Source organism: Ptychodera flava, chromosome 3, assembly GCF_041260155.1.
Source record: "Ptychodera flava strain L36383 chromosome 3, AS_Pfla_20210202, whole genome shotgun sequence".
In the NCBI taxonomy this organism is placed as follows: domain Eukaryota; kingdom Metazoa; phylum Hemichordata; class Enteropneusta; family Ptychoderidae; genus Ptychodera; species Ptychodera flava.
In genome coordinates, this window is record NC_091930.1 from 15,433,394 (window position 1) to 15,443,991 (window position 10,598).

Consider the following 10,598-nt stretch of genomic DNA (forward strand, 5'->3'; position numbering starts at 1 on the left):
TCTAGTGACTGCTCTCGTTATTCCGTACCTCAACGCAACGGGCAGCAGTCAAGAACGAACGATGCCATTTTTGGTTTCAACATCATGGCGATATTTTATTTAGTGTTGAACCGAAGTACACGACCCGTATTTCATTATTTGTACAAAAACTAACGTTGTGGGTTTTTAAGAATAATGCATTCTGTTAATATCCCCGTGGTCACGGATTCCCAATCAACTTTCAGAACAAGTTGCCTTCGTAACTTTCCGAGGCTCGCGATCAAATTGTTGTTTGACCAAATGCGAAATGTCGGCGAATAAATTTTACGAGCCAAAAACAGACAGATAAATTTACGCGAGCCACACAACAAAATGGCTTTCATCCTGCTGCTCCAGACAAGGCCACGGTCAGTGATCGTTGTCTGGCTCAGAACACACTTACAAAGCCAGAAAAATCGGAGAATATTACCGACTCATGTTTTTAACGGCACCGTTAGGTTCAGACTGTTTGCTTGAAAGTGGTTCGGAGATGTGACCCTTCAACAAAGTGGGTCACAAGCTTTCCTTTGATGCGAAGGTGCGTAGAGATTTACATGCATGAATAAATGACACCTCTGGTGAGACAAATTTTTGGCCTGTCTACAGCCTGGAAATTACATGGCCGAAAAGTTAGGTTGTGTGGCTGGGACAGCTATCGCTACATAATTTAAATTTACATGTATAATGAACTGTTTGTTGATGGCAGGATAAAGTTACTCCGCTACTCGTCAAAATACGGAAACATTTTTCGGTACCCACCAAACTTCGTATGATAACCCTAATTATACAAGTAAGCTTACGCTATATCTCGAAAATACCCATAGTTATGGTTGGAGGATGAACTAGCCGCCTTGCGGTGCTTGACGTCTTTTTAGTCATTTATTAGATTACTTCTCACAACTTGTGAACAATAAACAATTAGTCCGATAGTATCATGTCTATAGCGTTGCAGTCTTTATCTGGGGAACGCAGGCAAGCTTATTTACATATGAATTTAGGACACGCCCGATATCAGTAATGACTGCTGACGTCATTGTTTTTGCCCGGTGAAGCCATTCGCTGTGGCGACGTGCCGAAACGAAGGCTCCAAAAATCGGTAGTTTTCCGCGATTTATTTTATTTTCCTCGGAAGTTTTCTTTGAACAACTGTCATTCCCGATCGAAATTATCACTAGGTAACAAAATATGCCTGCGTTTAGGTTAATGCACGTTTAATTATCAAATGCCGTGGCGTCGAAGTAACAAAACAGGTTTTTTGCGTTTTTCTCGAATTCAATGTGTGAATGAGGTAGCCTTCTTTGGCACCTCGTCAATTCACCAGCTGCTTGAAATTCACACAGTCGATCGGAAACATAATGAACTCAAAATCCATGTCTGGGATTTCCTTTATATGCCTTTGTTTTTTGTTATGGTCTCTTGAAGGTGTTAGACTAGGGTGCTTGTTGAGGCCAAATTTCTAAGTAAAGTTTTGTAGTATAGCGCCCTCTTTTCTCTATAACTTTCAATGCTCTTTGGTTTGTGCTGACCTTTGACCCCTGGTCAGCACGCCATGCTTTTCTTTGTTTTTGTGTGAAGTGAAACAGATTTGTTTCTTCGACTTGTAAACTTGATGGTTTGATGCATCAAGTTAAAGGTTTCAAGATACAGTAATGGTATGTAGTAGTCTAATATCGACGATGTTTACTACGATGTGTTTTTGAGAGTACATCTGACGATACTGAGTAATTCTGGGCGATTTTTTCTGTGTATTGGGTCCGGCCATGTGACTAGCTCCGGTCAGCTCATGGCAGTTTCACGGATGGTTTATGTGTTTACATTCTACGCTAAAAAGACATTCAAAATTACGTATTTGAGTATGGGTTTCGCGTTGTGCAACCCATCAGGCATTTTAGTACAAGTATGTGCGGCAAATTTGTTACTGTGTATGTATTACCCAGCTCTGCTTGAAAGTTTCACATGCTGAAAAATGGTATATTTGCCATATGTAAATGCCTTGACACTACTTGTGTGTATCTGATTTATAAGCCACTTTTTTATTATTTTACTTTTCCAGTGTGTATCTGATTTATAAGCCACTTTTTGATTATTTTACTTTTCCAGTGTGTATAAGACGGTCAAGATACTTTGGCAGAGTATAGATGTTAGTCCCTTTGATTGGTGGTGTTGGGAATTGTTTCGGTGAGAATTAGTTTATTCTTATGTCATTTGTTATACATATATCACTCTGTTTCATAGTATAGTCTCAGGACGCTGCTTTACAAGTTAAACAGGGTCATGCTTAATCAGTTCAGAAGACGACCCAGTAAGAACGCATTATGAAAGCACCAGATTTAATGTATTTTACTATTTTCAATGCAAAGAAAGCCATAGACAGTAAACTATGGGGATGATGTCATACTGGTGTATGAAGTAAATTGAAGTTTTGATTTATTTCGATATGAGGTACTTCAAGCGGACCACCCTGTGTGGTTGTTGTAGAGGATTCATTTTGATGGGTATTTCTTTGATATTGGCATAACAGTCAGGTACACATACTTAGTAATTTTCCTTTGTGTATTTTTTTCAGTAAATCTTATCGTACTGTATTGTGACGTATTGTGTTATTTGGTCAATGTGCATCAAAGACAATGTATCCCTGAAGTTTGAGCTTCCATGTTTTCATTGTGGTGAAAGGGGCGTACATCTTCATCTTCATTAATGAAACAATTCTGTTGGAGGGATATTCTTCAAAATGGAAGAGGAGAAAAGATCTAGGACGCTAACTCCCAAGGGGCAAGAGTATGCCAAAGAGGTAAAGTACAAGGCTCTTGGAGAAGCATGGAGAAGTCTGAAGTCTGTATCAGAGGAGATAAAATCTCTGATAGCAGAAAATCCGCCGATAGAAAGTGCCAAGGACTCTTACACTAAGTGGATGGATAAATATGAGCAATTTTTGAATGCCAATGATAAGTATTGTGCGTTATTGCAGAAGATGCTCGTGCTGAACACTTTGAACGTTGGTATGAAGAAAAGGATGTTTGGATAACAAATGTGAAATCCAAAATAGAGAACTGGTTTTCAAGTAAGTCAGAGGAGCAACAAGCTATCAGACCAGCAGGGTCCTCAGTCACCAAGGCAGGATCTTTGGCAAATTCTAAAACATCAATGAAAAGCAAGATGTCTTCAGTGAAATTAGCAGAAAAGGCTAAAGAATTGGAGTTACAAGAAATAGAGAAATTAATAAAAGATAAGCAAGCTCTTGAAAAGAAGTTGAAATTGTTGGAAATAGAACTACAGCACCAAGCAGAGTCACATGAGGTTCAGACAAAGTTAGCAGTGTCTAGAGCTAAAAGTCAGCTGCTAGACGAAATTGAAAGTGATATTGACAGCCAGTCTGTTGGCAGTGAAAACAGTGAGAACAATGTTACAAGTGAAAAGCATGAGCCTTCAAACCAGCGTCATCAGAATGACCGTATGGAAAATAAGACAATGTCAAAGGTTGAAGTGATGCCTAAGAAATCAAAGGTCCCTGACAAGGTGCTCAGCGATGTTTTGATTGAAATACAGAAGCCGAAACTTGAAATAACAAAGTTTGATGGTGACTGTTTAACCTACAACAAGTTCATGCGTCAATTTAAATTTAGGATAGAGGGACTATGCTCGAATGATTAGAAGATAGCTTATCTAGAGCAATTCACTACAGGTGAAGCTCATTGTATTGTGGTTGGTTTCTCATACCTTGATGCTGATATCGGCTACCCAGCTGCAATGAAAGAGCTGAATAGAAGATATGGTGATCCTGAGGTAATTGCTAATTCATATGTGAAGAAGGTGTTATCCTGGCCACCTATTCGAGCAGACGATCCAAAAGCCCTTGATGAGTTTACAGTGTTTTTGAAAGAATGTGAAGCTGCTACCCGTTGTGTTGGTAGTTTTGGTGTGCTTGACTATTCAGAGAACTTGAAGCACATTGTTCAAAATTGCCTATCCACATGCATGATCGGTGGAGAAGTGTTGTCCACAGTCTCCGTGAGAAGCAAAAGAGAATTGGTTTCAATGACCTTGTAAAGTTCTTCCAGTTAGAAGCAACCAAGCTTAATGATCCAATTTATGGGAGAGATAACTTGGTTTCGGACAAAAGACAGAAAAGGGACCGCACACAGCGCAAGGTTGTTGCTGCAACAAATGTTGAGAATGGTGGTCTGAAGTGTTGGTGTTGTGATGGACCACATTGCCTAGCCAGCTGTTCAAAACTTGAGACGATGACCCTGAAAGACAGGAGAGACCTGGTGAGAAAATTGAAAGTGTGTTTCAAGTGTTTCAGAAAGGGACATGTTGCAACTAGATGCAAATCAAAGATAACTTGTGATGTGTGTAATGGTAATCACCACAAAGTTTTACATGACTTCAATCAACAAAAGGAGCAGAAGAGTGACAACCAACCTACCAAAAGTGCAATGACTGCTGATCAGCCAATGAGTGCTCATGCTGCAAGTGGTGCTGGTTGTACTATGCCAATTGTTCCAGTGAAGGTGATTTTAGGGTCTAAGACAGAAAGATGTAATGCATTTTTAGATCCTGGGAGTAATGTATCGTTCTGCACTGAAGGTTTAGCGCAGAAGTTGCAGGCAGCTGGTAACAGGATGACTCTTACCATGAGGACATTGGGTGCTCCATGTGAAATTCCGACACGAGTGATATCTGGTATGAAGATAGAGGCCATCAATGGTGAAGGGGTTCCAGTGCAACTGCCTCCTATATTTACAAAGGCAAGTTTACCTGTTGAGGAGTGGCACATACCTTCACAGAGGGATATTTCTGCCTGGGAACACCTCAGCAATATTGACCTCCCTAGACTGAAGATCAACAGCAGTATTGATCTGCTTATTGGCAACAATGTTCCAGCAGCCTATGCACCTATAGATATGAAGACAGGCCCACCAGGAAGTCCTTATGCTACAAAGACTCCTCTAGGATGGGTTGCATGGGGTGTTAAGAAGACTGGAAAGGGGAAGAATTGTAGCAATTTTGTCATTGCTGACAGTAGTCTGGAGAAGTTGTATAAACAAAGTCTGAACTATGACTTCCCAGAGAGAAGAGTAGATGATAGAAGAGAGATGTCCTGGGCGGACAAGCGTTTTATGGAGGTGATGGATAGTTCTTGCAAGATGGTTAATGGTCATCACCAGGTGGATCTTCCTCTCAGAGATCAAAATGTGAGATTACCCAATAACCGACAGAAGGCAGAACAACGCTTGAAAGGTCTGCAAGTGAAAATGGGTAAGAATCCCCAATTCAAAGTAGATTATATAGACTTCATGGAGAAAGTAATTGCCAGTGGATATGCAGAAGAAGTATCAGATGGAGAGAAACCAACGTAGGGAAGAGAGTGGTATATACCACATCATGGGGTGTACCACCCAAGAAAGCCAGATAAGATCAGAGTGGTGTTTGATTGTGCGGCAAAGTGCGGTGGGATATCCCTGAATGATGTTCTGCTTCCTGGTCCAAATCTGATGAATGATTTTCAGGGAGTGCTGATGAGGTTTAGAGAGTATCCAGTAGCCTTCTCGAGTGACATTGAGTGCATGTTCTATCAAGTGAAAGTGCCTGAGAGTCAACGAGACCTGCTGAGATTTTTGTGGTGGCCAAAGGGCGATATGAGTCAGAAGCCTAAGGTGTACCGTATGGGTGTGCATCTGTTTGGAGCGGTATCTGCACCATCATGCTGTAATTATAGCCTCAGAAGAACTGGTACAGACAACAAATGTAATGCCAGTCAAGAGGCAGTCAACACTCTACATAATAATTTCTACATGGATGATGGACTTAAGTCAGTTGCAGATGTTGAAAGAGCCATTCACTTGGTAAGTGAACTGAAGACTTTGTGCAAGGAAGGCGGCTTTAACCTAACCAAGTGGTCGAGTAATGAGAGAGAGGTGTTGAAGGAAATCCCAGTGATGGATCGAGCTAAAGAGCTGATGGACCTAGACCTGGAATCATCGCAGCTTCCTATAGAGAGAACACTTGGGGTGTTATGGAATGCAGAGACGGATGAGTTCCAATTTAGGTGCCAAATAAAGAAGACAGAGGGGACAAGAAGGGCCATGCTGTCTGTATTAAGCTCGATCTATGATCCTTTGGGGTTTATAGCACCCCTTCTCATTCCTGCAAAGACTGTACTTCAAGAGATGTGCAAACAAGAAGCTGGATGGGATGACGAACCAAGTGATGATATATTTAGAAAGTGGCAGACCTGGAAAACGAGCATCCAAGACTTGGAAGAAGTAAAGATTCCTCGATGCTATGTGCCAGCAGAATTCGGAAAGGTGACACACAGGGAGTTGCATGCCTTTGCTGATGCCAGCGAAATCGGATATGGTTGTGTTATCTACTTAAGACAGGTCAATGCAAATGGAGACATACATTGTTCATTTGTCTTTGCCAAGGCAAGAGTGACTCCTTTGAAGAAGGTCACTATACCACGATTGGAACTTACGGCTGCGACATTAGCGGTGAGAACGGTCGCTATAGTTCAAAGAGAGTTAGACTTTAAGATTGACAAGACTCTGTACTGGACAGACAGCACAGCAGTTCTGAAATATATCATGAATGATAAAGCAAGATACCACACCTTTGTTGCAAACCGTGTGCAGATCATCAGAGAAGCTTCAGTTCCTGAGCAGTGGCACTACGTGGATACCAAGGTGAATCCTGCGGACTTGGCATCAAGAGGTGTTAAGACGACCAGAGAGCTGAATGACAGTGATTGGCTTTGCGGACCAGACTTTCTGTGACAGAAGGAAGATGAATGGCCGGAGCAAGTGATTTCCATGCAGATGGAGGAGAATGATCCAGAAGTGAAGACTAGCTGTGTGACCATTCAGTCTGATGATACTTCAGTCATTGATTCTTTGGTGACAAGAATCTCTGGTTGGTGGAAGTTAAAGAGAGTGGTGTCCTGGGTCATCTTGGCTAAGGAAAGTTTTTGAAGTTGGAAGATTAGAAAAGAAAGTGGAAGAATCTGTTCTGAGCCTGACTCTAAAGATGTTAAATGAGAGTAATGTAGCAATAGTGAAGGCCATTCAAAATGAGGCATATACTGAAGAGATGGAAGCTTTGTCCAAGGGCAAGACAGTCTGTAAAAGAAGTCAGCTTTTCAAATACCATCCAATGTTGACTGATGAGGGTCTTATCCATGTTGGTGGCAGACTTAATTAAGCAGACCTACCCTATGAAACAAAGCATCCATTATAGTATTACCAAAGTACGCAAAGGTATCAGTCATGATTGTCAAAGATGTCCATTCCACTGTTGGCCATTTGGGAAGAAATGCCATATTGTCAAAAGTGAGGGAGAGGTACAGGATTCATGGAGCGAGCCAGTTGGCGAAGAGAGTTGTTAGGAATTGTGTCACATGCTGGCGATATCAAGCAGTGCCTTGTGAACAGATGATGGCCGACTAGCCAGCAGATAGAGTTGAGGCGGAGGTATCAGCATTTATGTTCTGTGGTATGGACTATTTTGGTCCTATGATGGTGCGCAGAGGAAGATCTGAGGTGAAGCAGTATGGTGTTATATTTACCTGCTTATCTTCAAGAGCTGTACACTTAGAAGTTGCAGATTCATTGGAGACTGATGCATGCATTAATGCCAATTGTAGATTTGTGGCAAGAAGAGGTCCTGTCAGGAGTATCCGTTCTGACAATGGCACAAATTTAGTAGGGTCAGAGAAGGAGCTGAGACAGATGCTTGAAAGGTTAGACCAGTCTAAGATGAATGATGTGTTGTGCGTAGAAGGAGTTGAGTGGCATTTCAACCCCCCTACAGCCTCGCACTTTGGTGGAGTGTGGGAGAGGATGATCCGCACGACCAGGAAGATCTTGTTCAGTCTGTTTAGAGAACAGCCCCGTATAGTAGATGATGAGACGCTCAGTACTGTATTCTGTGAGGCTGAGAACATAATCAACAATAGACCATTGACTACAACATCATCAGATCCTAATGATTTGTTGCCGCTGACACCTAACATGTTAATACACCCACAAGCGAAAGTACTTAGTTCGCCGGGAGTGTTTGAGAAGAATGACATTTATGCAAGGAAACGTTGGCGTCAAGCTCAATACTTGGTCGATGTATTTTGGTTCCGCTGGAGAAAGGAGTATTTGGTTACCCTACAGCAGAGATCCAAGTGGCAAAAACAAAGACGCAATGTGGAAGTTGGAGATATTGTGCTCATTGTTGACAAGTCCGTGCCCCGAAATAGTTGGCTGATGGGAGTAGTTGAGATGACTTTCAAAGACAAGAAAGGAGATGTGAGGTCATGCAGAGTGAAGACAAAGACATCAACTCTAGAAAGACCAGTCGCAAAATTGTGCATTCTCGTCGAGGCAGAGATGAAATAAATACCTTCGGATTGTGTGATATATTTGAACATCTGACTATTGACAGCCAAAAATTTGGTCTCTTTGTATATTTGGAATTGCTAGAGTCGCAATTCAGGGGCGGGAGTGTTGAGGCCAAATTTCTAAGTAAAGTTTTGCAGTATAGCGCCCTCTTTTCTCTATAACTTTCAATGCTCTTTGGTTTGTGCTGACCTTTGACCCTGGTCAGCGCGCCATGCTTTTCTTTGTTTTTGTGTGAAGTGAAACAGATGTGTTTCTTCGACTTGTAAACTGGATGGTTTGATGCATCAAGTTAAAGGTTTCAAGATACAGTAATGGCATGTAGTAGTCTAATATTCGACGGTGTTTACTACGATGTGTTTTTGAGAGTACATGTGACGATACTGTCTCTGGGCGATTTTTTCTGTGTATTGGGTCCGGCCATGTGACTAGCTCCGGTCAGCTCATGGCAGTTTCACGGATGGTTTATGTGTTTTCATTCTACGCTAAAAGACATTCAAAATTACGTATTTGAGTATGGGTTTCGCGTTGTGCAACCCATCAGGCATTTTAGTACAAGTATGTGCGGCAAATTTGTTACTGTGTATGTATTACCCAGCTCTGCTTGAAAGTTTCACATGCTGAAAAATGGTATATTTGCCGTATGTAAATGCCTTGACACTACTTGTGTGTATTTGATTTATAAGCCACTTTTTTGATTATTTTACTTTTCCAGTGTGTATCTGATTTATAAGCCACTTTTTTGATTATTTTACTTTTCCAGTGTGTATAAGACGGTCGAGATACTTTGGCAGAGTATAGATGTTAGTCCCTTTGATTGGTGGTGTTGGGAAATTGTTTCGGTGAGAATTAGTTTATTCTTATGTCATTTGTTATACATATATCACTCTGTTTCATAGTATAGTCTGAGGACACTGCTTTACAAGTTAAACAGGGTCATGCTTAATCAGTTCAGAGGACGAGTAGACCCAGTAAGAACGCATTATGAAAGCACCAGATTTAATGTATTTTACTATTTTCAATGCAAAGAAAGCCATAGACAGTAAACTATGGGGATGATGTCATACTGGTGTATGAAGTAAATTGAAGTTTTGATTTATTTCGATATGAGGTACTTCAAGCGGACCACCCTGTGTGGTTGTTGTAGAGGCTACTTTTTGATGGGTATTTCTATGATATTGGTATAACAGTCAGGTACACATACTTAGTGATTTTTCTTTTGTGTATTTTTCAGTTAATCGTATCGTACTGTATCGTGACGTATTGTGTTAGATGGTCGATGCGCATTAAAGACAATATATCCCTGACGTTGAGCCTCCATGTTTTCATTGTGGTGAAAGGGGCGTACAAGTGCTTTTTAACGAATTGTAATTGTCACGCCATATAATTTGAATGGAGACGCCGAGAAAAAATCGCAGACACGGATTTGAAGGGTATTGTCAAGGCTTGTCAATGAGGAAATTTCAACCGGAAATCTTGCAGCGTGCTCGCTAAAGGGAGGGAAAACCGTTTTTGGAAGGTTCAGTAAAACGCTTGTCACGTGACTCTTATGCAAATAATGAACGTGTATTGTGCTTGGTCGGATAGCTCTATATCAGGGCTTTCAGAAAATATATACTTTATTGGGGTTTGGGACTTCTTCAATTGAGAAAAAAATAAAAATCTGAAAGTGTCTAAAAGGTATTTATCATCCTTAAATGTAAGAGGTTTATGAAATCAACAGAAAAGACAACAAATCTTTAAATGGTGTAATTATCAAAGAGCTGATATTGTAGTCCTACAGGAAACCTATTAGGACGATACAATTTTTAGACAACATGGGGGGAAAGAGTGGTTTGGTCAAATGTATTGTTCATACAGAACAAACCATAACAAAGGTGTTAGTATTTTGATCAGCAAAAATATCGACCTTGTGGTGCTAAATGTTAAACAATGTGAAGATGGCAGAAATCATTATTATTATATGTTGAATATGAAGGTATGCCTTTCAAAACAGTAAATGTTTAGTCACCCAACGAGGAGAAAAACAGAGAAAATTTTTTTTGCTAAATTTAAAACTCGGGTGAGACGTAATGTGGAAGCGGAAGAAAATCTTTTGATTGAAGGAGATTTCAACTCTGTATTTAATCCGAAGATTTACATGGAGACAAATATCTAGCGGTATTGCAAGTAGACTTGACTATTGTTTTATTTCAT

The 10,598-nt window shown here is 40.7% G+C and overlaps 3 protein-coding genes across 3 annotated transcripts; all 3 read left to right on the plus strand.

Annotated features, from left to right (window-relative positions):
* The first annotated feature begins 3,989 nt into the window (after positions 1–3,989).
* Positions 3,990–5,378, plus strand: LOC139127754 (uncharacterized). The gene has a single exon (XM_070693644.1). It carries the CDS (start codon positions 3,990–3,992, stop codon positions 5,376–5,378), a length of 1,389 nt encoding a protein of 462 aa, XP_070549745.1.
* Positions 5,379–5,537: 159 nt separating this feature from the next.
* On the plus strand, positions 5,538–6,794 carry LOC139127765 (uncharacterized). Its single transcript, XM_070693651.1, has one exon. It carries the CDS (start codon positions 5,538–5,540, stop codon positions 6,792–6,794), a length of 1,257 nt encoding a protein of 418 aa, XP_070549752.1.
* A 738-nt stretch (positions 6,795–7,532) lies between these two features.
* LOC139127779 (uncharacterized) lies at positions 7,533–8,402 on the plus strand. The gene has a single exon (XM_070693656.1). It carries the CDS (start codon positions 7,533–7,535, stop codon positions 8,400–8,402), a length of 870 nt encoding a protein of 289 aa, XP_070549757.1.
* Positions 8,403–10,598: the final 2,196 nt, after the last annotated feature.

What these genes read in the sequence shown, in the direction of transcription:
- LOC139127765 (XM_070693651.1), top strand. Translation starts at nt 5,538, where the DNA reads ATGAGGTTTAGAGAGTATCCAGTAGCCTTCTCGAGTGACATTGAGTGC.
- LOC139127779 (XM_070693656.1), top strand. Translation starts at nt 7,533, where the DNA reads ATGGTGCGCAGAGGAAGATCTGAGGTGAAGCAGTATGGTGTTATATTT.
- LOC139127754 (XM_070693644.1), top strand. Translation starts at nt 3,990, where the DNA reads ATGCATGATCGGTGGAGAAGTGTTGTCCACAGTCTCCGTGAGAAGCAA.